The 27,414-nt window shown below is 53.0% G+C and overlaps 5 protein-coding genes across 11 annotated transcripts in view; 3 read left to right on the top strand and 2 right to left on the bottom strand.

Annotated features, from left to right (window-relative positions):
* The window catches only part of XPO5 (exportin 5), a gene marked incomplete at both ends in the record, with an annotated part of 55,500 nt that extends 51,824 nt beyond the window's left edge, over nt 1-3,676 (top strand). Inside the window, 6 exons of the mRNA XM_084228937.1 lie at nt 1,002-1,067; nt 2,056-2,138; nt 2,659-2,766; nt 2,902-3,039; nt 3,196-3,360; nt 3,539-3,676. Of these exons, the coding sequence (XP_084085063.1) occupies nt 1,002-1,067; nt 2,056-2,138; nt 2,659-2,766; nt 2,902-3,039; nt 3,196-3,360; nt 3,539-3,676 (698 nt within the window). The remainder of the gene's footprint in view (nt 1-1,001; nt 1,068-2,055; nt 2,139-2,658; nt 2,767-2,901; nt 3,040-3,195; nt 3,361-3,538) is intronic.
* A 2,388-nt stretch (nt 3,677-6,064) lies between these two features.
* On the bottom strand, nt 6,065-9,477 carry POLR1C (RNA polymerase I and III subunit C; the record flags this gene model as incomplete). Its single annotated transcript, XM_084228610.1, has 9 exons — nt 6,065-6,183; nt 6,329-6,445; nt 6,560-6,709; nt 6,882-7,034; nt 7,122-7,241; nt 7,500-7,632; nt 7,857-7,964; nt 9,247-9,318; nt 9,412-9,477. The coding sequence occupies 9 exons, from the start codon at nt 9,475-9,477 to the stop codon at nt 6,065-6,067; spliced, it is 1,038 nt and encodes a 345-aa protein (XP_084084736.1).
* A 305-nt stretch (nt 9,478-9,782) lies between these two features.
* On the top strand, nt 9,783-13,608 carry YIPF3 (Yip1 domain family member 3; the record flags this gene model as incomplete). 5 transcript variants are annotated; one of them, XM_084229099.1, is made up of 9 exons in its annotated part: nt 9,783-9,863; nt 10,458-10,655; nt 10,839-10,945; nt 12,171-12,216; nt 12,352-12,444; nt 12,600-12,731; nt 12,926-13,039; nt 13,239-13,362; nt 13,460-13,608. In XM_084229099.1, the coding sequence occupies 9 exons, from the start codon at nt 9,783-9,785 to the stop codon at nt 13,606-13,608; spliced, it is 1,044 nt and encodes a 347-aa protein (XP_084085225.1). The 5 variants fall into 5 exon arrangements, with proteins under 5 accessions (XP_084085225.1, XP_084085226.1, XP_084085228.1 ...); XM_084229100.1 differs by having other exon boundaries at nt 12,926-13,012; XM_084229102.1 differs by having other exon boundaries at nt 12,702-12,731.
* Nucleotides 13,609-15,949: 2,341 nt separating this feature from the next.
* LRRC73 (leucine rich repeat containing 73) lies at nt 15,950-18,383 on the top strand (the record flags this gene model as incomplete). 2 transcript variants are annotated; one of them, XM_084256622.1, is made up of 6 exons in its annotated part: nt 15,950-16,221; nt 16,745-16,905; nt 17,240-17,362; nt 17,706-17,806; nt 17,939-18,161; nt 18,313-18,383. In XM_084256622.1, the coding sequence occupies 6 exons, from the start codon at nt 15,950-15,952 to the stop codon at nt 18,381-18,383; spliced, it is 951 nt and encodes a 316-aa protein (XP_084112748.1). The 2 variants fall into 2 exon arrangements, with proteins under 2 accessions (XP_084112748.1, XP_084112749.1); XM_084256623.1 differs by lacking the exon at nt 17,240-17,362.
* Nucleotides 18,384-19,743: 1,360 nt separating this feature from the next.
* TJAP1 (tight junction associated protein 1) lies at nt 19,744-26,348 on the bottom strand (the record flags this gene model as incomplete). Of its 2 annotated transcripts, XM_084227735.1 has the most annotated exons (8): nt 19,744-20,829; nt 21,873-21,956; nt 22,060-22,167; nt 22,899-22,928; nt 23,163-23,229; nt 23,439-23,600; nt 24,347-24,375; nt 26,244-26,348. In XM_084227735.1, 8 exons carry the CDS (start codon nt 26,340-26,342, stop codon nt 19,744-19,746), a joined length of 1,665 nt encoding a protein of 554 aa, XP_084083861.1. The 2 variants fall into 2 exon arrangements, with proteins under 2 accessions (XP_084083861.1, XP_084083860.1); XM_084227734.1 differs by lacking the exon at nt 22,899-22,928 and having other exon boundaries at nt 26,244-26,342.
* Nucleotides 26,349-27,414: the final 1,066 nt, after the last annotated feature.

Here is a 27,414-nt window from a genome sequence, read left to right on the forward strand (position 1 = left end):
GACACAAAAATTCATGTTTGCAGTAGTACAGGACTTTTTACGAATCGGGCAGGGTTGTAAGGATAGACTATGAGGAATAGCAGGAGTTTGCATTAACATTAGGAATAACTTTCTAGCTTTATCAAAATAGATTTGTGTTTAATTCTTGGACATGAAGGTGGTTAATTTTTTTTTTCCCAAGATTTATTTATGCATACAAGAACTGGGGCACAGGCCAGAGGTGTGGGGGGTGAGAGGATTCACCACAGACAGAGCGGGAAACAGAACAGGCAGATTGACTGAAATACACTGCTGAGGGGAACAGCGGGCAAGGCTGACACTGCTGTGCCATGTGGGTAGCTCCCTGGCCAGGGATCCAACTCGTGCTGCAGTGGCTGCGGATAGCTTCATAGGTTGTGTCTTAACCCCTTGCACCACCAGGGGGGCCCTGAAGATGGTTAATTTTCAATTTTTTTTTTTTAAGATTTATTTATTCATTTATACAAGTACTGGGTACAGTCAGAAGCGTGGGGGGGTGAGAGAATTTACCAGAGCCAGAGCAGGGAACAGAACAGGCAGACTGATGAAGTACACTGCTGAGAGGAGCAGCGGGCATGGCAGGAGAGGTCGGTGTGCCATGTGGGACCCTCGCCCGGCGGCCAGGGATTGAACCGGTGCTGCAGAAGCTGTAGGTAGCTTCGCAACACAGCGCTCAACCACTGCGCCACCAGGGAGGCCCTAATTTTCAATTTTTGATCATAACATTGTTTGAGATCAAAGTAGACCAAGGATGTATCAGGCATCCTCTTCTGGTCACTTTACTCTCAGAATATTCTATAATTTCCTTGTTGTTAATTGAACATGAAGAGGGACAAGAACAGTCTGGTAAAATGCCTCTCAATTGAAGAGACAATGCAAACTGATTTTGGGCTCTACCTTCCCAGAGATAGTTTGGGATCCACTGACCTAGGTGTCTGTTATCTGGTAGTAGTAAATCTGGTATCCCTGCTCTCTCCTTTTAGCTGTATGCTGTGTTTCAAAGAAAGGTGCTGACCATAATACTACTGCTCCCCCTGCAGATGGAGATGGTAAGTGAGCCTGTTGTGTTGCCCTCAGAGGTCTGTCCTTGGGCTTCTACGTATTATCCCTTCTGTAACCAGGACAATTTCCAATGGAGACTGTTTCCCTAGCAATATAGCATGGATGAGATTTTTTTCTTTTCCTTTTTTTAAAGATTTTATTTATTTATGCATACAAGAACTGGGGCACAGGCCAGAGGTGCGGGCGGGTGAGAGGGTTCACCAGAGACAGTGGGGAACAGAACAGGCAGATGTACTGAAATACACTGCTGAGGGGAGCAGTGGGCAAGCCAGGAGAGGTCTGCTGCACCATGTGGGTTGCTCCCTGGCTGGCCGGGGATCGACCTCATGCTGCAGAGGTTGTAGATTGCTTCATAGTGCTGTGCTTAACCCCTTGTGCCACCAGGGAGGCCCCGTGGATGAGATTTTTTTCATCTAGCTTTATCATACTGTGTTTTTGCCGAATTTCCCTTTGTAGCTCTCTCTTCAAGCTACAGTGATTTTTTTTTTTTCCTGTGTACATGGCCCTCGTTTCATTGAAGTCTCTGCTTAGATGTCACCTCCACTCCCTTCTCTACCCTATTTTTCTTCATAATGCCTACCGTGTATTCATTTATTGTGCTCCTCACTACACTGGAAAGGTACTTTGTCCTACGCCTGCTGTATCCCTAGTAACTAAATCAGTGGCCGCCACAATGGGTCCTCAAAGATCTACTTAATAATGGGAGATCCTTAGCATTTTTGACTCTAAGGCACTGTCCAGAAAATCCCTTCTTTCCCAGATGTACAACTGGCTGTATCTCTAGAAGATCTGCTGTGGCCATGGGCTTCTACACCCTTTCATGGGGGCGGGCGAGGGCTATCCAAATACTACACTGCATACCACCAGTTACCCCAGGATACTCAGCTTACCTTTAATTTATAGGCGTCTGTCAGAACAGGATATTCTTCTTTGTTCTAAAAGAATGGAGCTTAACATTCTTCTCTCTGCTTACAGATGAAGAGATGATGGCCACTGAAGTAGCCCCCTCAGCCATGGCAGAGCTTACAGACCTGGGCAAATGTCTAATGAAACACGAGGTAGGTAAAGGGGGCAGAAGATGTTTTTATCCTTGCCCAGGTAGGGAGCCATTTTCCACTATTCTCACCCTGTGGTGCCATCAAAAGTTTTTTGGTAGTGTTTATTGTGGGGTAATGCTCCTATTTATGAGTTAAGTTCCTTGTTCCTAAAACCCCCAAAAAAGTAAGGCCATACTATCTCCCTTGCTGGTAGGCAGACTCTCAGAACAACACGGACATATTGATGCCATCGCCTGGTGTTCTGTCACCAAGGCCTGATCTCTGTCACCCTCTTGCCCAGCCATCCTGCAGTCTTTGTGGACCATGTGCACAAACAAACCAAAAACCAGGTTTTCTCTTTTCTATTGGTGGGTTTTCTTCTTTTTGACAGCCTGCTAAAGAGAAAATAAACTCTTTCTTGCCTTCAATAGCACTTTTATCATTTACCTGGTCACTTATTAAAACTCTATCTCCTAATATAAAAGAGTATTCAGAGAAAATTATGCTTTTCCTTTTGTAATCCTTGATCCTTTTCTACTAGGATGTTTGTACAGCTCTATTAATTACAGCCTTCAATTCCCTGGCCTGGAAGGATACTCTCTCCTGCCAAAGGACAACAACACAGCTCTGCTGGCCTCTCCTTAAACAAGTATGATTATCCACCCCTTCTCATTGCCTCTTCTGAAAGGTTTGGGTAATGAGTATTGACTGAATCAGTTGGAAAGATTGGGGGACTAGGGCCTTCAGAGTCACCTTTGGGCTCTGAGCACAGCTGTCTCCCCAGGTGCTGTCAGGAACACTGCTTGCAGATGCTGTTACATGGCTTTTCACCAGCGTACTGAAGGGCTTACAGACACACGGGCAGCATGATGGCTGCATGGCTTCCCTGGTCCACCTCGCCTTCCAGATCTACGAGGCACTGGTGAGTGAAGAAAGCATGGGGCAGGGCGGCTGCAGCTTCGTATCTCACAACAAAACAGCCTACTCCCAGTCAATTGGGCCTTATCCTAAACGTAGGCAGCTGCAAGTTGTCAGTGCAGGCCCAAACCTACACCATTGTTTTATCCTCACTTCTCAGCGTCCCAGGTACCTGGAGATAAGAGCTGTGATGGAGCAGATCCCTGAAATACAGAAGGACTCTCTGGACCAGTTTGACTGCAAGCTTTTGAACCCCTCCCTGCAAAAAGCAGCTGACAAACGCCGGAAGGACCAATTCAAACGTCTCATTGCTGGTTGCATCGGGGTAGGTCACTCACCTTCCATAGTGTAGTCCTAACCACCCTGCAGTCTTTGTGGATCATGTGCACAAGCACAAGCAAACCAAAAACCAGCTATAGTCATTGACCATTATGCTAAGATGATCTTTAAGCAAACTACCTCTCAAGGCCCAGCATTAGTTCTTTCTCCTTTGTTTTCCACAGAAACCTTTGGGAGAGCAGTTCCGGAAAGAAGTTCACATTAAGAATCTTCCCTCACTTTTCAAAAAATCAAAGCCAATGCTGGAGACAGAAGTGCTGGACACCGAGGAGGGTGGCCTGGCTGCCATCTTTGAACCCTGAGTCAAGCTCCTGGACATCTTCCTTGGCCTTTATCATCATCTCTTCTTTCCCTTTGTAGCTAATCTCTAGGCCCCTCTCCACTGCCACCTCACTTTCTACCATTGTTAGCCTGGAGAGAGATCCAGGTCTGGAGCTGGAGAGAGTAGGCCCTGTGTTGGGCCAGAAATAATTATGCTAAAGTATCAAGAAGTGGAGTTAGGGCTTAAAACCATTCTGTCTAGATCTCCCAGGTAGCTCCCATCTTACGTGGAGTTTTGGCTTTTCCAAGAGAGAAAAGCTAGAGCAGGGCAGCCCTTCTCCCCATACCCTCCTGCCCCCACACAGCCATACACCTGTGCAGAACGGTAACTATAGGGGTACAGTACCCAACACTGCAACTGGTCAGGCTTGAAAGAAGGGCTCACTCCTGAACTGCTTGAACCAGATTGCTTCTGGAGCACTGCAGGTCCCTCTGAGCCCCCTTGTTGCTGATCTGGCAGGGAACCTTCCCCACCTCCTAGGGGCATGTCTGGGTTAGGTGCTGACTGTTGGACTGAATTTGGCCAGTCCCCCTCTCCGTTTTGAGCAAAAATTTGGTCACCTGATTGGTAGTATGGGCTACTGCTAAGCTCTGGGCACGGTATCAAGTTTAACTTCAGGGACCAGGGCTGGGCCAGCATCCCTTAACTCCCCCATACAACTCACACATCTTGCCCTTCCACGAATAACCCCCTATTGTGATTTCCCAAACCCCAGATGCCACTCAGGCACAAGAGCCACAGTACCCTATCTAGTGTCATATGACGCCATTAGCACCTAAAGATAACCCAGACCAACTAGGCTACATCTGTGACGAGCAGCTAGCAAAGCCATTGGTCTCTTCTAGGACTAGCTGAGTCCAGGTGCCTTCAGAAATCTCATGATCTTTCGTATCCCTGGTAACTTCTCACTTTGGATCATTTCCAAAAGAAAACAAAATATGCCTTCCCATTAAACCTGTACTGTGAGTTTCCAGTCCATTCTCGAGGCCACTAGAGAGCCCTGTAAGCACGGAGGATATGAATGCAGGACCCCTAGCCTTGAGATCATTGCTGGCATAGTGAGGTTTAGTCCATACAGAAACCACAATGTCTGTCAATGTGTTCTGTGCGGACAGAGGTCTGTCATCAACCCGGTCCGCTAACAAAGGCTTTGGTGAGGACAGGGTGGAGTAGCATGGATGGACAGAAGCTACAGCTTTTATAGCTAGTACAGGACCCCAGGTAGGATAGGGTTGGAAAGAGGTAAAACTGGGGAAATGGAACTTGGGAATCCCCCACAGCTGTTTCTAGGCAAACTTGCCCCACGCCCTCTTTCTGGGTGGTACTTTGGGCCTCTTGTCAACTGTAAAGGCCATGTGAAAGCATGTTTACCTCCAAATTTGATCACTGCCTACTCTCCTCTGGTTGGGGCTATGGAGGGCATAGGTGTATTTATTGTGTTGTAATATTTTTAACATCCTGTGACTTCATGCTAGAAGTTTTCTATTGTTTATAGAATCTTTTTGTAGAAACATTAACTCTAAAGCACATCTGCATGTCAGTAAAAATCTCAATTTCATACAGAAAGGGCCCCATCTGCCTTTTTCAAGCCAATGACATACTCCAGGGTCATTATTCCTCCTGAGCATCCAGCTCAGGGACTGGACAGAAAGAACTGGTACTGATGGACTGCTGTCAAACTTTCGAAACCTGATGTCAGCTAGATAAGACTTCTATTTCTCACATACCTAAGCAAAGCAGCCCCTCCCACACTCTTAGTGCTGTTGCTGCTGGCCGCTGGCTCTGATCCTAAGGATTATCCAAAGGGAATTGCTGTTCTTCCTCATGTGGCTCTTAACAGCAATGTGACTTGACTGCTGTGGGCCGTCCTTTTTTCTATCACTAACTTTTCCTCTGGTAATGCAGGAGATCGGTAAGTCGCACACGATGTTTTTCTGGGCCCTAGCTGTACCCAAGAACACCTCAATTAAACATTTCTTGTGAGGCTTCAGAGGGACTTGGTTCTGACCTGCAGTGACATCTGAGCCCAGTATTCCTAACTGCTAAATGATGCCAAACCTGTATTGAGGTGCGATTGGTATTTTTGGATCCAAACTCAAGCAGTTTCTGACAAAAAAATTTTGCTTTGGATGTGAATTTATTTACATTAAAGCCTTACATACAAAGGCATGAAAGTAATTTTGTAACACATTTAACAAAATGTATTGACTGAAAATAAAGCTGGAATTGTCCAGAAAACTCAGGACGGAACCCTAGTCACACTGGTCCCTCAATAGTAAAGCAATCGTGTGGAGAGGCAAGAACCCAGAATCTTCAGCTTGCCTCAGATGCATCAGAGCGCAGGATGCCAACAAGTCCAGTGCAAACCTCAGTCCATCTGAACAGCATCTAGCTCATCCAAGAACCGCCGGCACTTCCCCATCAGCACCTTGATGGCTTCGCTCACCAGCACGTCGGGTGGCAACACCCCGGTTGACTCGACAGAGACTAGGGATCAAAAAAAAAGACAACTTTAGCCGAGGCAGGGCTTGCCTTTAAAAGTCCCTATGTGAATTACTGCTAGGTTCTACAACTGGACTACCCACGGAAGCACCAAAGAACTTTCACCACCCTCCCCACAGGTGATACTCACAGATGTAATGGTCCCGAACCCGAGCAAGCCGTACAGCCTTCTTTAGCTTCTCGTGTCGGAAGACTTCCCTGCTGAAGGTATCTAGCCGGGGATTGACAACTCTGGCCATCTTCTTACCTGATGTAAACAAACCATGTTATAAATACATAAGCCCAGATCTTTTACCTCTCTCTGCTAACTTCAAAGAAATATGCTTTAGGTCTTCACTTGAACAGCATCCAAATGTCATACCTTGAACTTCCTGCACCTCAATAACACCAGGTGAGAAACACCGGCTAAGTTCCTCAGCTGCTTCTCCTTCCACAGGCTCAAGCAGGGTGATATCTGGGAGAAGCCTGTAACTGGCTGTTGCCACAGGTGAAAATTTGGCGTGGTCTTTGCCTGGAGGGAACCGGGACATTGGAGTATATGGGCAAACCCTTCACATTCCCTAAGCCAAGGGCAGCAAAGGCTTTGCCTGTCAGGGACTGCTCAGCCAAGTCTCTGAAGTCAAACCTCACCCCACACAAACAAACCGCTACAACCTGTCCGGGGTGGTCCACAGGGTTCTCACCAATTCCCTTGACACAATGCATAAGTAGGTCAATTTCCTGGCCAGGCCGCAGCTGAGCAATGAGGATATCGTCGTGCACTGGTCGGATAGTGCCCTCTGGGAAGAGGTCAGCCTGGTTCCCCAGGGGGACCCATGTCATGTGCCTGGTGTATACTAGAGGAGAAAGCACATCACAGTTCATTCCCTAAAACTAGCACCCACCAACAGGTAGGCCCTCTGGGTTGACTGCCCACTTCTCACCTTTGTGGTTCACGTAGAGTTCATTGGGGTCAGAGGAATCTTTAGCAGCCTGGGGGTTCCGAGTGCACCTGACTTGCAGCCGAAACTGTAGAGTATCTATCTCTGTACCTTCTTCATCTCCTGCACAAAAGGAAGAAGGGTGGCTCTGAAGGAACGAGTGAACATTTGAGTCTAGCACTATGGTGAGAGCATTTCATTCAATTCTCAATCCGCTTAACAAACTTAGGAAGGCGAGTGCTCTCACAAGAACACTAACATACCAAAGGATTAATAACTTGCCCAAGGTTGTAACAGTAGCCAATCTGGGATCTGAATACAGTGCTTCTAGGAGGAACTTGAGGAAAGCTCCCCCTTTCCCAAAATTTTCTCAAACCTCACCTTGGTTCCGATACTCAAAAAGACGGGGATCAGCATGAATGGGAATAAGCCCCAAGCGATGAGCGAGGATCTCGTCCTGGACAATAGATGTGTTGTTGTACACCAGGACCTTTTCCACAGCCATAGTTGGTACCTGCCCAAGAACACATAATTACTCTACAAAGACTCTTTAGACTCCCCATCTACTCCCACCTGACACACGGAGACAGGACGAGACCTGTCCTAGCAGGACACCTGCAAAGAATAAAGGAGGAATGCTAGAAAAAGAGGAATAGAAGCTTGAGAAAATTCTACAAGTGAGGTGATAGCAGAGCTTCCCAATACAACTCTACCCATGCCACCATGCCCCGCCAGTACCTCGGCTAACAGAATGCGCCGAAAAGCATTCGCAATGGCTGCGTCAATTCCCACCATGTCGAACTCCAATGAGTTTTCATCCATGTGTACCACGTCCACACGAAAATTCTGAAGGACAGGAAAAACAAATGAAGCCTGCTTTCTATATAGTAAATACCTCCTCCAACATTCCCCTCAAGTTAGTTAACATTCCCTTGTCCAAAAACTTAAAACCCTCTGCAATATTGCTTTTAGCCAGACCATCTTGAGACTTTTACTGAAAAAACAGGCCTCCCAGTTGACACTACTCTTTCTAGAATGCTGTTGCATTTAACATTGTTAACAAAAAAATCCCTCCTCTTTCAAAGTACTACCTTGATTTCTACTGGTTCTCTTTTCTCTGATGAATCTACATTCATCATCTTCCTCCTCCAAAAATTTTACTATTTCCCAGATATTTGTCTGGATGATTTCAACCTTATAGTTTTTGGCAACTATAGCAACCACTCCCGAGATTATCTGTTTTTACTCTAATTTCAAACATATTCAACTAGCTGCTGGACTTCTCCACATGCAGAAAGATGAATGCATCATCATTCCCTTCCCCTGATTCATTTCGCATCAGTAAATGACACCACCATCCATCAAAGCAGTTCTCTAGACTAGGTCATTTTACCCTCCCCGCCACAGCCCAAACCAAATTTACCTTCTATCTTCCCTTTGCTCTATTTTGATGATCTTAATCGCAGCCCATGCCTTCAACCTCAGTTTCCCTTCGCAGTGTCACATATCTGCCTGCCCCATATGATATGATGGTCCTCAAATTTATTCTCTCCCAACCACGAGAGTTGGGGTCTGATCACTCTACTTAACTGCTCTTCAGAAGCTCCCTAAGGCACATCTCAACTTTGCCCACCGCTCAAGTCGGCCAACTTAATATTCTAGCGATAATGAACTGCTTGGACATTCCCAGAGCAAAGCTCACACAAGCCTTCATAATTAAGCTTCTGTTCTTAGTTGCTCCTCATCCTTTGCTGTTCTCCGCTTCTGGTCATCGTTGCAGACTGAAATCGGATGTTATGTCCTTCAGGAAATCTTTCCTACTTCTGGCCCCCTTCCCTGTTCTAGACTAAGTGCCTTTGCAGAGCACCCTTGATACCCGTCCCCCCGAAGTCCTTTGTTGCCATCAACTGACTTTCCCACATTATATCTGAATCATTTATTTACACGTGCTCTTCTCCAACAAGAATGAACATCTTGGTCTTACAACGGAGCTGAAGATGTCTAACACCTCGCTAAAGGAACTTTTTATGGTTGGAACTAACCCAAAGGACAGTGTCTAAAGCATACGCTGCTAAGGTCGCACGGTCAGTCCCTCTTAATCTCTCCGGACCCCTCCAGTCACACGCACCTTCTCGAAGCGGTCCTGGTCCCAGGCATCATCATAGCCTGAATAGTTACCGGGAAAGTCGGTGGTATGCACCTAGATCAAAGAGAGACAAGTCCGTCCCCACGCCGATTCCAACACGTCCCTGTTCCCCTCCCACTTCTCCCTCGCTCAAGGACACAGGCTTACATTGCGAACCCCGAATTCCCCCAGAACCACGCGGGTCCGCATTTCTTCCACCTGAGCCGCCGCCATCTTCAACCTTTGCACGTGACTAGGGAGTCAAACTGGCGCGTGCGTTCTAGTTGCCCGCCGCCGTCTCCGTAGCGACGGACCACCTCCAGGAGTCAGATATCGCGAGACTTTCCTCCGCCTCCGTCCACGTCCCCAGCTTCCGGAAATCAATTTGACCAAACATCCGGGTTTCTCCTCTTTGCGTTCCGGCTGATCCCGCATCTCCGTCTGGCCCCTGGACTTCTCACTCCCTGCGGCCGACGTCTCTCCAGCAACTCGGCGCGCGGAATTAGCGCGGGCTTCAGCGACGGGACCCCTCAAGGGACATGGCAACTACGGCGGCGCCGGGTGGCGGCGCCCGAAACGGGGCCGGCCCGGAATGGGGAGGGTTCGAAGAAAACATCCAGGTAATGGCCCTGAGGCTCCTCTTGCCAGCAGTCCCAGAGCTGGCAGCCGTCCTGAAGTGACGTAAGGATTCTCTCTCGAGGCCTGAAAGGCTGCTCCATTTGCAACACCTTTCCTCTCCTTTGGGTGGTCGTGCACACACAAGTCAGTGGAGTTAGTGCTGGCCTTAAAGGTTCAGACGGGTACTCCAGCCCGACAGCCTCAGAGCCTGGAATCGCCCGCTCTTGGGACAAGAGGTCGGTCGGGCTTGGGCATGGCAAAGGGGCGGGATTCACGGGCACGGATTAAAAAACTGCACAGCTTTGTTTGGGGCTGGGTAAAGGCAGAGGAAACTGGCGATTTAGCAGCCCTTTGAGACTTCCATAGGGAAGGTAAGAGAAAGATATGAATGAAAGACAGTTCGCAAGTTTTCTAAGCTAAAAAAGAGTGAAAGCTAGCAAGAAAGGGGTCTGAGAGCAAACGAGGCAAAGAGAGTCGCATGATATATGGTGATTCTAAGTCCCAACCCTAGCAATGGAAGAACTATACCCCAAATCCTGAAATGAGTAGAGGCAGAGCAGAAAGATCCTGCACTCCAGGAGCCATTGTCTTCACAGGGTGGGGGCTCAGCAGTGATTGACATGGAGAACATGGATGATACCTCAGGCTCTAGCTTCGAGGATATGGGTGAGCTGCATCAGCGTCTACGGGAGGAAGAAGTAGATGCCGATGCAGCTGCTGCTGAAGAAGAGGATGGAGAGTTCCTGGGAATGAAGGGCTTCAAGGGACAGCTGAGCCGGCAGGTGGCTGATCAGGTAAGCAAGATCAGATCCCTGGCAAGCAGAAAATCACACCGAGGTCGGCCTCAGGTTCTAGTGTTGGTTAAGTTCACCCCAGATTGTTCCGTTAGAACCACGTAGAAATCCAACAGAAAAATACACAGGGCCTAGACCCAAGAGCCTCATAATACCTACCAACCCCCATCTTCCTTACTTCAGATGTGGCAGGCAGGGAAGAGACAAGCTTCCAGGGCCTTCAGCTTATACGCCAACATCGACATCCTGAGACCCTACTTTGATGTGGAGCCTGCCCAGGTGCGCAGCAGGTGAGGATCCTTCTCCTGACAGAAGCTGTCCTCTTAACATCTAGCTTTGTGTCTAAAAATACATCCAGAAAACAAGCCTTTCGACTGTTCTCTACATGACCCTACCAGCCCTCGTCATTGCACACCATACCTCTTACCAGCCAGAACACAGGATCAGGAAGTGGTGATAAAACATTGCCTTCCTCTTCTCCATGTAGTCATTTGCTCATCTTTCCTCAAAATCTAGCTGAAGTATCATTTCTTTGCTTCCAACTCCTCAGTCCCAGCCCCACGATGTTGTCTTCTGGCACTCCTGTCAAATGCTATACTTATTCCTGGGTCTGTCTCCTCGAATATCTCCTCGAAAGTAGGCTCTGGTCTATCTTTCTATTCTTAGCACCATAACAGTCCTAGAATATTAATAGTTGTTGAATGAGTTTCAAGAACTGGATTTGATCTTGGTTTGATCTTTGTTTATTGTTTTACTTAATCAGGGCTTATTAAATATGTAGTACCATTCAGCAAGTAATAAGCCTTTGCTCTGTGCTGGACACTTTACTGCTTTCTGGCTGGTGTCTGATTCAGTGGTGAAGATCAGTGGAAGCTTAGCCCTCGAGGACAATACAATAGAGCGCTCATTTGCTGTGAAGGGGCACACAGGAGGACGCAGCATAGGCTGGAGGGTGGCACAGGGCAGGTTTCCTGAGGAAGTAAAATCTTGCCAAAATCCAAGGTATTATTAAGATTTAGCCACCCACGAGAGTGAGGGGTGACTTGTACTTCCCTTTCCTTCCTTCTGCCTGGAATTTTCATACCACTTCAAGTACATTTTTCAAGAAAATTCTCAGTGGTGCCTGGAGGAATGGTAAGCAGGAAGAGGCAGGAAGCAAGTAACTTTCCCTCTAAACCCTGCCCAAGGCTCCGCCATCACAGCCCTGAATACTGGGCATTTTCTACTCAGGTTGCCTAACTCCTAAAGGGGAGCAGGTGGAATAGCTAAATCATCAAGGCCCAGATGGACTCCGAGTCTCCATGTTGCCGCTGCATCTGACAGCACGGCATCAGAGGTTTGACCTTCCTGGGGTAGAGACAAGGAAGTGATTCCTCATTCCCTGTCTGTCTTTACTATCCTCTTCTCCCTTTACCATCCAGCATGTTCTCTGGAGTTAGAGGAATAAGATTCAGCCCTTCCAGAACCTCATAGCCTAGTACTGCCTCTGCTCTCATCTCTCCTCTCCTCTCCCAGGCTTCTGGAGTCCATGATCCCTATCAAGATGGTCAACTTCCCCCAGGTGAATTGGCGGTAGCATGTCTGGAGGAGCCCGGGGAGGCACTAGGGCAGAGGGTGGGCTACCAGGCAAAGTCTGGGAAGCATAAACAGAAGAGCCATTGTGCCCTCCAGCCTAAATGACTTGGTATATTGACAGAAAATTGCAGGTGAGCTCTATGGACCTCTCATGCTGGTTTTCACGCTGGTTGCCATCCTCCTCCACGGGATGAAGACATCCGATACCATTATCGTAAGCAGGACTGAGGACTTTGGGGGGTGGCTGAACAGAGTTGAAAGCTGCCCAAGGAGATAATGGTGAAGTGAGGTAGAAGTGGCCCCTGAGGCAGGCCCTGGGGCTGAGACCAGAGGTCCCCCCCAGGACTAAGTAGAGCCTTTACCCCACAGCGCGAGGGCACTCTGATGGGCACAGCCATTGGCACCTGCTTTGGCTACTGGCTGGGCGTCTCGTCCTTCATTTACTTCCTCGCCTACCTGTGCAACGCCCAAATCACCATGCTCCAGATGCTGGCACTGCTGGTAAGGAATTGAGCATGATGGTGGGCAAGGGTGATCTTAAAAGAGTAGCCAAGCCTTGGTTTGCCTCTGCACTGAGGCCCACGGTCAGAATGGGGTGAGCTGGCTAGTGGGCCATTTATTTCTCAGAGGCCCCATGAGGGTCCAGAGGCCAGCCCAGCCTGAGTGATTTTCCTCTCCACTGTTCTTTATCCTAGGGCTATGGCCTCTTTGGGCACTGCATTGTCCTGTTCATCACCTATAACATCCACCTTCATGCCCTCTTCTACCTCTTCTGGCTGCTGGTGGGTGGGCTCTCCACCCTGCGCATGGTAAGCTGGGTACCAGGTTTCCAGAGTGGGCTGTCCTTCCATAGAGTTGGGAAAACAGCCCAGAGCGCCATCTGACTCCTACATAGGACTCTGAATGGGAGGGAAGAGCCCAGAGATAGTTCTGCTTCAAGTAGGACTGTTTTCTGCATGTGGCTTATTTTGGAGCCAGGCTCTGTCAGCTGTATTCCTGTGGCCTTAGGTGGCAGTGTTGGTGTCACGGACTGTGGGTCCCACACAGCGGCTCCTCCTTTGTGGCACCCTAGCTGCCCTGCACATGCTCTTCCTGCTCTATCTGCATTTTGCCTACCACAAAGTGGTAGAGGGTAAGTGACAGGAGAGGGCCTGGTACGGGGGAGATGGAGAACAGCCGCTTACAGGGCCCGGCCAGCTCTCTCTCACCTTCCATCCTCCTCCTTTCAGGGATCCTGGACACACTGGAGGGTCCCAACATCCCACCCATGCAGAGGGTTCCCAGAGACATCCCAGCTGCGCTCCCTGCTGCTAGGCTTCCCGCTGCCGTGCTCAATGCCACAGCCAAGGCTGTTGTGGTGACCCTGCAGTCACACTGACCCTACCTGGAAACCTTGGCCGGCCCCCTTCCCCTCAGCTGCGGCGGTGAAGATTAAAGGACAGTACTGACGACAAGTGTTTCTTTGCTGGGGTCTGCAGCTGCCCCAAAGCTGCAGCCATTTAAGCATCTCCTTGATGCCTGTGAGGGCTTCTGAAGGGCACAAGGCCAGGACCTCCTGGCCAGGACTGCAGGGCTCTGCAGCCAGGATGGAAAATGGGTCAGCTCCTCCGAGGCCCTCTCACCACCTGCCCCTTCCTTCCTCTTTATCTCTCCCACATTGTCTTGCTAAATATAGACTTGTAATTAAAATACTGATTGAAGTCTGGAGCTGCAGCTACCATTTCAGTGGTCCTCCCTGCCACCCTACTTCCTGCACTCTTACCAGTGGTGGTAACATCATATTTTGCCTTTCTTATGCCCTCATCCCAGTAGGATGAAGGCGAGACAGCGTCAGTCTACACTGAAGGCAGCAGCCTAACAGGTAACCTGTCCTTGAGGGCAGGGGTAACACCTGGCCCCATGGAGCTGCAAAGAGGCCTGAGACGCAAGAACCGAAAGTCTGATGGAACAGTGCACTGAGCTTGAGTTGGCTCAGCCTCAGAGCCGATGGAGTGAAGGCGATTAGACAAGAACTTCCAGATTCAATCCCACGTCATTACAAGGCCTTTATGCACCTGGGCCACTGTGTAGGGCTACACAGCTTTCTGCCGGAGCTCACTACTGAAGCTTGACTGCCCTGGTTTTACTGGAGCAAGAGGAACAAAGCTCTCTTCAGAAGTCTTCTTTGCCCTTCCTCTTCAAGAGTGCTGTTTACTCTTAAAAACAACCACCCCAAACACAGCACCATCCACTCCCACCACCCATGACTCTCCATTTGCGTTCACTCAGGTGGTTGTTAGAATAGGGTCTTTGGCCTTTATTTTGTAATATATAAATACAATGTTTTAAAAAATGCCGTTACCTAGTAAATCTAGGTCAGCACTTCTCACTCCTAAATAAAGGGACGAAGGCAGGCTTTCATTTGCCCTATTTCATGGGAGGCCCCCACGGCCTCACCAGTGCACAAAGTTCTAGCAGCACTGCCCTCGTAGGCAGGAGCCGTCCCACGAGCTCCAGGCCACTTTCCGCGGCCCGGATCCTGGCGGGCAGCCCCTTTATTTCGCCTGGCCCGGTCTCAAGTGCTGAGACGCTCAGAGCGGTACCAACAAGATACCTGGGAAAGAGGCTTTACCGCAGCCTGCATCCACCTGCCGCTCGCCTGCCCCGGACCCTCTGGACGTCCTGTGTGCCTGGCAGCTCGGGTCGCCTCGGCCTCTGCCCGGCACTGGCGCCCGGGGCAGCGGCTGCGAGGCCGCCATCTTGGCGCGGGCACGCGGGGAGGTGCTCGGGCTGGAAAACGCGCGCAAGCTACGCCTTTGGTCACCGGGGTGGGGGCGCCAGGACCCGGCGGGCGTGAATAAAGGGCTCCGGGGGCTTCTTGCCGGGCGGGCGGGCGTGCCCGGGATGCAGGCGAAGGGCCCCGGGCGCTGCCCTCGGGGATGAGGAACGACGGGAATGGGCGAAGGTCTTGCGGAGTGCTCGCCTAAGCCGTCTCCGCGGGGCGCGCCGCCGTCCCCCCGCGCCCCGGCGGGTCCCCGGCCGCCCTCTCTCCCCCCGGCCCCTCGCCCGGGAGGGAAGGGCCGCGCAGCGCCCCGGCCGCCCGGCGTACGCGAGCCTCGTGGACCCGCGTGGCCCTCGCAGGGCAGGGGCGGGGCGAGTGACGCTGACGCGGCCGTTGCCATGGGAACCCGCCGCCCGCTCCGGAGCGACGGCCGGAGCCGGAGCTGCCGCCCGCCCGCCCGCTCCGGGCTCTCCCTGCAGGGAGTAGGGGAAGCCGGGCCGGAGCGAGGGAGGGAGCGGATGCGGCCTCCGGGCGAAGACCGGCCCCCCGCGCCCTGAGCAGAGGCCCCCGAGCAGCCGCCGCGACCTCGAGGGACGAGGACTAGTGCGGAGCGGCGCCTGCCCGGCTGCGGATCGCGCCCCTGCCCGCCGCCCAGACACGGACGGCACGGTCCGCCCGGGCCCCAGCCCCGCGCGGCCCCAGCCCGGCGGGCGACCCCGGCGCCGCGGCAGCCCCGGCGGGCTCCGGCCCGGACCCAGGCGCTCCTCCTCGCCGCGGCCGCCCCCGCCATCCCCGCCCCCGCCGGCGCCGCCGCCCCCCGCGCCCCTGCCCCCGCCCCCGCCCCGGCCCCCGCCCCGGCCGCGACCCCGGCCCCGACCCCAGCCCCGACCCCGCCCGCGGCCCCGCCGACCTCGCCCGCGGCCCGGGCCCCGGCCCCGGCGGCCCAGCCGTGGGGACGATGCTGCCCAGCTCCATCCAGATTTCGGGGGAGCCGCTGTCAGGCGCCGAGGTGCGGGACATCTGCCGCGGCCTGCGCGACAACGCCGTGCGCCTGCTCTCGCTGCGCGGCTGCCGGCTCTGCGACCGCGACTTCAGCCGCATCTGCAGGGCCCTGGCGGGGGCCACGTCCCTGGCGCAGCTCAACCTTAACCTGGGCGTCGTGTCCAGCCCCAACCGTATCAAGCAGCTGGCGGAAGCGCTGCGGACCAACCGCTCCATCCAGTCCCTCTTGTGAGTGCGCTCTCTCGCGAGGGGGTCCCGGGCACTGCACCCCACCTCGCCCTGCCCCTGTCACCGCCTCACCACAACACACCTTCCTTACCTGTCTTTCCAGCAGCCTGCCTTCTCACCTCACCCCTTACACACACCGCTTGTCCCTCTACCCATGCCTGCACAGCACCCTCCAAGTACCTGCTTCATCTCCAGACTTTGCACACGGCAGCCCCACCCCAAACGAGATCGGATACCCACCCCTTCCTGGCAGGGCACGAATCCCTCCCTTCCTACCACACGCATTGCCTTCTCAGGGGCAGCACCTCAGTTTCCAAGAAGGAAGACTCCTTAAGGTCTAGACCCCTGTCCCTACATTGTGCCCACAAAAGAATTCCAATCCACCATCCACACGCCCCTTCTCTGTGATCTGTCCTGAATCTCGGTACCTACCCCAGAAAAGAAACCTAATTATTCCTTGTCTATCTGCGCTCCCTCAGAATCCATGACTGCAATAACTTCTGCTCTCTACTTTCACCCCCAGCCTGCACGGCAGCCCCCTGACAGATGCCGGGCTGGCCTTGTTGAACCCAGCCCTGGCCCTCCACCCTGCTCTTGTGGCTCTGGACCTGGGGGACTGCATGCTGGGTGATGAAGCCATCAACCTCATCTGTGGCCTCCTCCCCCCAGACGGGGCCAAGTCTGGTGAGCAGGCCCTGTGGGAGCTTGGGCTGTTGTAACTTTGATGAAAAGTTAAGTACAGAGGGCAGAGAGCGTGGGCCAGAGCTGAGGGCTCTCACAGTGTGGGTAAGAATGTTTTAAAATTCCTCTCAGGAAGGAGGATTGGGGGCTGAACAAGATGGAGACTCAGGAATCCAGGCTGGGATGGGCAGGGAAGTCATGGGTCTAATGGTTCTGAAGCTCTGCAGTGGGGGTGGAGTGACTCCCAGCCACTGTGGACACCGGAGATGTGGGGGTTGGGAGGAAGGCTTAAGGAGAGCCTGATCTCCATCCTGACTTCTCCATTGATGCTGTCCAGGCCTGAAGGAACTAACACTGAGTGCCAATCCTGGCATCACCCCTAAGGGCTGGAGCCGTCTCGCCATTGCTGTGGCCCACAGCTCCCAGGTCCGCGTCCTCAATCTGGACTACAACCCCTTGGGTGAGGCTCAAGAAAGCCCCCTTCAATTCTCACTGCCCCTCCCCATCCAGTAACTGCCATAGCAACCCCCACACTGGGGAGGGGAGGAAGGAAGGTGATCTGGAGGTAACTGAGGAACCTCTGTGCAGCGGATCAGATGACCTACAGATAGACCAAAACCATCAGTCACCATCCCTGGTCCTGCCTTGCTTCATCCATTCACTCATCAACCACAGTGCCCCTTCCTGGCCACCTACCACAGTCAGGGATTCCAGGCCTGGGAGTGGTCATTAGAGCAATGGGGAGGCTGCAGGGGAAGAAGTGTTATTTGGCCTATGCGTGAGTGTGTGTGCTGTCTCCCCAGGTGACCACGTGGCAGGGATGCTGGCTGTTGCCGTGGCCTCCAGCCGCACCTTGGAGGTCCTAGACTTGGAGGGCACTGGGCTCACCAACCAATCAGCCCAGGTGAGACATTATCATGTTTGGGGAAGGCCAGGAGTTGGGTGAAGGCCATGCACATATTGAGGATTGGCAGGTTGGAGTGTGAAGAGCCACCTTAACTGTGTTCATCCTTTCCTACACTCTTCATCACATCAGACCCTGCTGGACATGGTAGAAAATTACCCCACAGCTTTGCGGAGCCTGGTGTTGGCTGAGAACAGCATTAGCCCAGAGCTACAGCAGCAGATCTGTGACCTCCTCTCCGAGGGAGAAGAGGAGGAAGAGGTGGCAGGTGGGGCTGGAGACACCCAGGAACGACAGAGAGGGCGGGAGCCTGCTGCCCACCAGAGGGGCAGCAGCTCCTGGATGTGTCCCAGCGGTAAGAGCTCCCAGGGATGATCAGAGGCAGGTCTGGAGGAGGTTTGGAATAAGGGAGTGTGTGCATGGGAAACTTAAAACATCTCTCAAGCTAGTTGTGACCCCCAGTGGAGGAGTGAATGGTGGTCTGAACACCCTCTGCCCTTCCACAGATCCCAGCTCTCAGATGGTGCTAATGACGTCAGGACTAGGGGACAGTCTGTTGGCTGAGACCGAGATGTGACTCTCCACTTGGGCCTCTGCGCATCATATTTATCTTGCCCCAGACACCAGGGTTAGGCCCTGGCAATTGGGGATGGGGATTGGGGGTGGGTGCCTGGGGCTCTGGCAGCTCCTGGCATTGTGGTGGCTCTGGAAGCTGTGACTGTCTTGGGGGCACTTAAAGCCAAGGCAATGCCTCTGGACTTGTTGGCAGCTCTGGCTGCAGCCCGCTGGTTGGGAAGAGATTTTATCAACTATACAATGCGGTGTGTGGCTGTGATCACTGGCGGGGGCTGGCAGAAGGGGAGGAATCGGAACTACCAGTAGGCACCACTAGAGGGCAGTGTCACTCCATAATCCAAGCTCGGGGCAGCAACTTTTGGTCCCAAACCTCCAATTTCTAGGACCTGGGTTCTGGGTTAACACCTGCCCTACAAGGATCATAACTAGGGTAAAGAACCCACCCCCAGAGCTAGGCTGGACCCCACCTCAATGAGAGACTCAGGGGTCCCGTCATGTTCATCTGACACCCTCTCTACGGCCTGCTGCCGTGCCCAGGGAAGCACAGTTGGTGTGGGCAAGGGAGTCGCCAGCAAAGACGGGGACACAAGTATTGAAATACTCGAGTATTCGAAATACTCAAGAACAGGGCGAAGAATGGTGGGAAAAAGCACTAATAGACAAAGTAGGTCATACCAGTAAAATAGTTTAATTTTAAAATAATCATCCATGTGAAAATTTCCCAAAGCTGGGAGTAACAGTCTAGAGCCAAGGTTAGAAGGGGGGCCAGGCCTCGCCTAGAGCCCCACCTTGAGGCCCCTGAAGTCCACCCTCCTCTCCCTTCCAGAGGGAGGGAGGGAACAGCTCAAGCCTGAGTCCGTCCTCTCCCTCACGGCCCCCAGGAATGCTGTGCCAGGCCCCCTGAAGGCAACAGTTCATGCTGAGATTTTGGGGGAAAGGAAAAAGTGGAAAATAGAAATTGGAAGTTAATAATCTCAACAAAGACAAAAAAAAACCCATAAACTGGTGGATACAAAAGGATGGAGGATGAACACTGATGTAATCAACCCTTCAGCTCCCAGAACAGCCCAATTTGGGCTGGGCTGACTGGAAGATCTTGAACCCCAACTGCATGTGACCTTTGGAGAATAAATACTCCAACAAGAAAAGGAAAAACCATGAGGCAAGCTGGTGCCAGTCAGTCAATGCAGACAAATGGCCTGCTGTGGCCACGGCCTGACCTACCCACAGAGGAAGAGCCGTCAGTGCGTCTGGAGAGAGGCGAGTTCAAGAGCTTGGGTTGGGTGGGAGACCCTGAGCTGCAAGAGTATGGCCACCTTGGGGTCCCAGTGCAGCAGTGGCAGGAAGGCAATAAGGGGGCCCTAGCTCAGCAAGTTGCCCTGCTCCTGCGCCTGGGTCAGGCTGTCTTTGCGGTGTAGGTGGTGAACCCCCATCCTTTTGGGGCTGCGCTGAGGGCGGCTGGAGCTAGGGAGGGGCCAGGCCCTGCCTTCAGTGTGGGAGGTGCCAGGTCCCTCCTCTGTGCCACTATCACTGGGCAGCAGGCTCTGGCACTCTTCCTCAAGACTGGCAGGCAGATTCAGCTCCTCGTCTCCCTCTTCCCTGAGAAAGACAGGGCCAGGTTCTGCTGCTGGCCAAAGCTCGCGCTCAGCAGGCGGAGAAGGGGCCTGAAGCTCCTCAACTCTGTCACCAGGGTGCAGGGCAAAATGGCGCTGCAGCTCAGGGAGTGCGTCACGTCCAAAGGCTGTACGCAGGGTCACAGCAGCCGGTGGTGGAGTACGGTCCACAAATGCCCTTTGCCAGCTAGCCAGCAGGTCCTCCTCAGAGCTGGCAGAGCTGGCTGGGGCACTCAGTATTGAGGGGGCAGGGCTGGGGTGGTGGTGGGGTGAGGCCTGGGCTGAGGCAGGGCTGCTGGGCACAGGGCTAGGGCGGCCTCGCTCACTCCCTTCTTCCACCAGGCTCAGGGAAATAGCCTGGCGGGTAGCGTAAGTGCAGTTGGGCAGGGGGCTGTGGCGGGGGATTCGCACCTTATCCTCGGAGAACTCTATTACCTTTCGGCCAGGGTACAGTGGGTGTGGCGGAGATGGGGTGGGGTAAGGGCTGAGTTTCTCAAAGGCTGGCAGGGGCAGCTCCTCTTCGGGGGAGCCCCCAGTAGTGCACTCCCCATTGGGTTGAGGGGTGGGGCTGCCAGCGGCTGGGGGACGGGCTGGGTCACCCAAGGCACCTCCACTCATGTCCACATGCACAAACACATCTTCAGCCAAAGGGTGCCCAGCACTGCCTGACTGGGCAGAATTGAGCAGGAGAGACTCTGGCTTCTCCAATACCCGGGCAATGACGGAGGTGGGCACCACGGCCCCCGGGGCCATGCCAGGAGCAGGGCCTGGGCTGGCAGCCTCTTGACCACTATGCAGGTGCTTCCGAACCATGTCCTGCAGCTCACAGGGCAGCTAGGGTAAAGGGGGGGGGGAGGGAAGAGAGATATGAACATGCCCAGCCCAAGATAGCTTGACTCATGGCACAAGTAGTGGTTACTACGTTCAAGTCCCACTATGTGCTTGGCCTGTTTTCACACCATGGCAATGTATTATCTCATCTCACAAGTAAACTAATGCTCAGCAGGGGTAAAATAACTCAAAGCTTCTGATTAGGGCCTCCCAGGTGGTGCAGCGGGTTGAGCGCCGCACTGTGAAGCTGTCCACAGCCTCTGCAGCGCGGGTTCGACTCCAGGCGGGCCAGGGAGAAACCCACATGGTGCAGCAGAGCTCTCCTGCCTCGCCCACTGCTCCCCTCAGCAGTGTCTTTGGTCGTCTGCCTGTTCTGATCCCCGCTCTCTCTCCGCTGGATTCTCTCACCCTCCTGTACCTATGCCTAAACCCCAGTTCTTGTATAAATTAAAAAAAAAGAAAAAAAGAAAATTATCTTCTAAAAAAAAAGCTTCTGATTAACATAGCCAGGATTTTTGATTAACATCACCAGAACTGGTGCTATGGCCCACATGTCTCAAGCTTCCATCTCCCCAATCTCAGCCATGGTTTCTGCCCAAACCAAACCTAAGTTTGAGAATCCGTACTGACCAGCAGACTTGGAAATAGCGCCACTCCTTCTGTACGTTCTCTCGGCTGGGAGCCTAAAGCCCTATGGTCTAGAGTTTGCCCCTTGGGGTAGGGAGTCAAATGGGCCACTCCCTCTCTCCCCCCCCAATATTCTTACAACCAAGAGCTCTGGCCACCCGCTCATTCCAGCATGGGGTCCTGAGAGTCCCTGTCTTCCTGTCTGTTCAGAAGTATCAATAGGTCCAGCTCCCATCCCTAGTGATGTACCCTTAACAGCACACAGGACACCAACCAGTGGCAGAGTGGACTAGCTGCTGGAGAGGAGACATGGAGACGACGGGAAGGCAAAGCAGAAAGGCAGGAGAAAGGCACAGACACTTAAGTTAGAGGAGTCCTGAGGGCTGGCGCAGCACCGGCAGGGAGGGTGTAGTACTCACATCAGCGAACTTGTGGTTACGGAAGTGGGACTTGTTGCACTTGAGCAGTTGCACCGCCAGGTTGCAGTCGAGCCGGTAGCGCTCCTGTAGACACAGACCCAGTTCAGAGCCCTGCCTTGAGCCAGGGAGCAGGGTGGGTCAGGGTACGTCCAGCTACAGGCGAGGAAAGCCCCAGAAGTGCACATACATTGAGCTCCTCCAGCCTGTTGATGGTGTTCTTGGCATCCAGCAGCTTGTTGGTCAGCTCCACGATCTCCCAGTCTAGTGTCTTCCTATCCATCTCTGCCTTCTTGATCTGAGGCACAAGACTGGTGGTGAACCCAGCCCACAGCCCAGGGGCCCACCCTCCCTCCCTCTCCGCCTCCTCCCAGCCCAGAGACACAGGAAGCCACAGGTACTAGGGCAGCCAAGGCGGATGGAGTAGAGACAGACGCTGGACAGACAGAAGGAGACTGGACACCTCTCCTGCCCTCTGGCTGGCTGTGGGGTGGGGGCTTCCTGAGCATTATTCCTACTGCCTAGGCCCAGGACAGAGGCAGGGATGTTGAGGGGCAAGGCCAGTGGTACCTAAGAGACAATAACTTCACAAACCCAGGGGCTAAAGCCTATGCCTGTAACTATCACCAAAATCAGGCTACGAGGGGAAGGAGTGGGGGCTGGATGGCAGCTGGGGTATCTGTGAGATTATCTAGTTGAATGGGGGGGGGGGGCGTAGGTTCAAAGCAGCCTTCTGGTCATCAACTCACAAAGTGGGCCTACAGCCCCCTCGCCCCCAGTGGCCTGGGCTTGCTGCCCTGCAGCTGAGAAGCCAAGTGTTCAATGGTGACATCAATCAGTACCTCTGCTCCGGCCAAGAGCAGGGTCCCCAGCTGCCCCCCAGGAGGGAGGCAATGACCACTGAATGGGCCTCACAGAAGGAAGAGGAAAGGAGTGGGCAGAGGGAAACAGTCAGGACCCCAGCAATTCCAGATCTCAGCTGAGGAGGAAACCAGGGCAAAGGAGAAAACACACAAACTCAGACGCAACTGCAAAAATCCAGCTGTGGCTAAGAGAGGCCTGAGAGGAGAGTGCAGCAGCAACGGTGGCAGCATGAGGGGAGACGAGGAGAGAAGAGAAACAGTGTAAGCATTAAGACAGTCCTGACTTGCACAGCACACTGCGGTCCCCTCCCCACCATCGCCCCATCCTGCCTCCCCAAGCCCCAGGGCAGAATGGCATTCCCCTGCAAGTCCCAGCCCCCGCTCTGCTGTGAGCACAGTGCCAGCCAAGCTGCCCTATTGGACAGATTACCAGCGTGTGCAGCTTGTCCTCCAGCTCCTGGTTGGTCCGCTGGGAAGCCGTGTAGCTGTTCTGCAGCCTAAAGAGGTGTATACAAGGCAGACCCCTGAGTCTAGATCCTGTTCTTTAGGTCCCGCTTAACCCTTACTTGATATGGGATCTTGGCAAAGTCATCCCCTCCCAGAACTTCAGTTTGCTCATTAGAATCAGATGATCTCTGAGGCCTCTTCCAGCTCACCCAGTGAATGAGGAATGCATGCATGTGTGTCCCGGCACTTGTTTCCACACCTGCGGAATTTGTCTTTGAACTTGTCCAGCTCCTCACGGCTCTGGCCCAGTTCTACCTCCAGACAGTCCTGACCAATTTCTAGTTCACGCTCCAGGGCCTCAGTGCGCCTGGTGGCTGAAGCCAGGCGCCGGCGCAGTTCCTCATTCTCCTGCTGCAAGAGCCTGGCAGGGTGAGGGGTCAAGGGTAAGGGGGCATTAGAGAAAGAAGGGGTAGTCCTGGAGTCTCAGACTAGGCTCAGGAGGAAAGGAGAGTGAAGAGTGACCCAGGTATGAAGACAGGCAACTGGGGGCAGGAGACTCCTGGAGACCTAGCCTAAGCCCGGGGCAGCCTCCTGACCCTGAGAACACACTCCTGTGGAGGAGGAGGGGAAGAAGGGATGGTGGAGGACTGTCTACCACCCCCCTCATTAGTGAAGAACGAGAAAACAGAATTGAGGGGGTGGGAGTTTCAGTTCACAGTCTGTCTCTGGTTACAACCCAAGCCAGCCAGCCACCAAACCCCCCAGATCCAGTTTCCCCACTGCACAATCAGGCTGCTCCATTATTAATCTCTTGGAAATCCAGTCCAGCACTGCCCCCCTCTCCAGAGACTTCATATGGCTGGCAGAAAGGGCTGCAGGGAGGCAGCTGGCAAGGGAGGGCACAGAGATAGGGAAGAGCTCTTTGGCAAGGGGAGGCCCCCCAGGGCCATCCATCTTGATTCTAAATTCTTTTGGAGTCCATAAAACTATTCCCAAAAGAAATATCCATAGCATTAAGCCTCCCCCCATTCCTTAAAACAGTCCCCCAACCTTTACTTCCACCCAATCCAAGGAAAAGCCCAACTGTACTGACAGCCTGACCAGAGCTAAGAGGGACAGAGCTGAGTCAGGCCTGGCAGGGTGATTGCTCGGGTAGCAGCTACTCACCTCATCCTCTCCGCGTCAGTCAGGGGCTCCTGGGCACAAAAGAACAGAAGCTTGAGGCTCAGCTCTGGATCACTGGCCTCCTGCTTGGCCCACCCTCCAAAGAGCCCTGGCAAGGGCCATGTCTAACCCAAAGACGCACAGCAGAAGTGGGCTGCAGGCCCTGGAAAGATGGAGGCAGCCCAGTAATCCCAGAGAAACCTAGATCACTCTCCCTAGGTCACAGGATGATCCAAGACCCCTTTCCAGTCCACACCCTTCTTCACACCAGCTCCTAATACCTCTCTTAATTCTTGGGCCAGCTGCAGATGTGGCCTGGTACCTATGCTACCTCTCCCAGGGATAAAGAGAGCCTCTCTGCTGCTCACTCAGCTCCTATGGGCTCTGCAGGGCATGCAGAGATCTTCCAGGGAGGTGAAGTGGTCAGGCGAACTGGAGCAGAGCTCTGAGCTCTGACAAAGCCCTCCAGGCCCCAGGGGGAAAGACAGAGACAGACTCAGGCCCATTAAAAGGCATGAGTAAAAGACATCCCTTGTCTAAGCCTGACTGAGAAGGGTGAAGTGTGTTGCCTGCTTTTAACTTGCTGTCCCATGTGCCCCTAGCCCCCACACTGGTCATGGCCCCAGAGCCAGAGCTCAGCCAACCACAGAGCAGAGCAGATACATGCTACAGCAAGTGGGAAATGTCAGGGGGCCCACTCCAAATGAGTTGACTGATTCAGAACTCCAGTCACAGTCAGAAAAAAGAGGTGAGGGGCCCAGATTAGGGACTTGGGGTCACTGACCCTGAACTTGATCCTGTTCTACCATACATGTTATTTTAACCTTACTGAGCCTCGGTGTCCTCATCTACAAACCAGGGGGATGCCTACTAGGATTAGGCCTTTATAGTGAACATTCCCTGAACTGAAATGGGCAACTAGGGAGACAGGAAGTCATAACATTTCTGTCCTGAATCTAAGCAAAGGGGGCCACAGCATGCCTGACACGCAGTTCGTGTTGGCTATCTCAAGTTCTGCGAATATGCTCCACGCACTACCACAGGGCGGCAACAAGGAAGCAATGTAAGCTCCTGCGACACGCCTCTCTTTCTGCTAGTAAGCTTAAGGGAGACTAACCGATCTGCAGAATGTTTTAGAATTGACTGAAGGCCTCTTAGTTCCTAGCAGGGAGCACCTATGTAACAAATGTTAGTCCCAGGCCTCCCTGGTGGCGCAGGGTTTAAGTTAAAGACAGCACTATCAAGCTATCAGCAGCCACTGCAGCACAAGTTCAATCCCCAGCCAGGGAGGTGATCCACATGGCGCAGCAGACCTCTCCTGCTCACCCGCTGCTCCCCTCAGCAGTGTATTTCCGTAGATCTGCCTGTTCTGCTCACCTCTCTCTGGTGAATCCTCTCACCCTTATACCTCTAGCCTGTACCCCAATTCTTGTATTTATGCATAAATAAAAAAAACTTTAAAAAAAAAAAAAAGTTAGTCCAACAAAGCAAAACCAGACTTCTGGGAACAGCAAAGAACATCTGGGCTGGTGGGAAACAGCTAGAGCACCGCCTCCTCATCGTCCTTAGTGGGGTCACAGGTTGGAGGAGGACCAGAATCACGCCTCCAACAAATTAGGACTCCTCAGTCAGGAGGATACCTCTCTCAGGAAGAATACTACTACACAGGATCCTTTCCACTGAGCTAGAGACTCTGGGGTTCTTTGGCATGGGACATGCCCTCACAGCTGTCCCTCAGGCGCCTACACTGCATTACTACTGCAGCGAGGAGACCCTAGGCTTGTAACAGCAGTGCAATAGTCTCATTCCAACTAGGGGGACTAGAGTCTGCTCAGACAGGAGAACCCCTGAGTAAGATACCACCTCCGCCAGTCAGGTCTAGAGTACCAGTCTTGCTGACCTCCTGCTCAAGCCTGGATCCAGGACCTTCCGGCCGCAACTCCCGATGCTCCGGTGGTGCCTTACGGTAGGGTTTCTTTGCAGGGGCTGCACTGGTCATTCTGGGAGGTGAGGACCTGCTGAGGAGAAGCAGCAAGTAAGGTGGCAGTTCAGAACATGGGCAAGAGGCCTTTGTATGGAGGGACAGACAGTAAAAGGGGACATATATAGGAGCATCAGGCAGTCTGATAGGCCTGGGCCGTTGCTGGGCTCAATAGAAGGCTGGAATTTGGTGTGTCAGTGCCCAAGGGTCAGGGAAATGCTGGATAGAAGAGCCCAATGGGAACAGGAGGAGAGAGAGCGGCAGGCCTGGGTCTTGACACAAGGAAGAGCAGACTGCCCTAGGAGCGGGGCAATGTGTCCAAAGGGCAGCCCACCACTCTCCTGAGCTCAGGGGAAAAAATCTGCTCTTTGTGTATCAGTTCAACTCTAGATCAGGGATGAGAACAGCGCCAATGTCACAGGGCTGTCGTAGAGATTATATAAAGCACTAAGAACAGTAACATGGCACTTATAAAACGTATAATAAATGTTTAATTCAAAAAACATATCATGACCATAAAGTGTCTGAGGATGCTCACCCAACCCAGACTCCTGAGTGGGGGTCTCCAAATTCAAGCCTTCACCACTCTCGTTTCAAAAGCCCCTACCAAGAGGGGCCACCTGCCTGCCCGCTCACCTGCCAGCCTCCCCAGAAGAGAGCCAAGTGGGGGGCGCAGGCCTCACCAGGGACATACCGTCTGTTTGTCAGCAGATCTCCTGGTTCCGCTGTCCGGGAGTTAGCCCTCGGCTCTCTGCATCCCACGGCCCCTCCACTTCCTCCAGCCAACAGCTCCTGAAACCAGAGAAGGGAAGAAAGTGGAAACCAGGTGTCAGCCGCCTGTCTGTCAGTGCCATGGGCCTGCCTACCCAGTCCAGGACTTGGAAGGGCCCGAAGGAGAGTCAGGCAGTAAAGTCATGGAACAGGGAAGCTGAGGGAAAGCAAGGAGAAGACAGGAAGTGCTGGGCTGCTGCCTTCCTCAATGAAAGCACATCACAGGCCCCAATAGGACACATGTGTGTCTGTAAAGAACATGCCCAGTTCTGTCCTGTCCCTATCGTACCCCACATCGGTCCTGTTCATCTCCCAGAGT

This window comes from Talpa europaea (genome assembly GCF_964194135.1).
Source record: "Talpa europaea genome assembly, chromosome: 2".
NCBI lineage: Eukaryota > Metazoa > Chordata > Mammalia > Eulipotyphla > Talpidae > Talpa > Talpa europaea.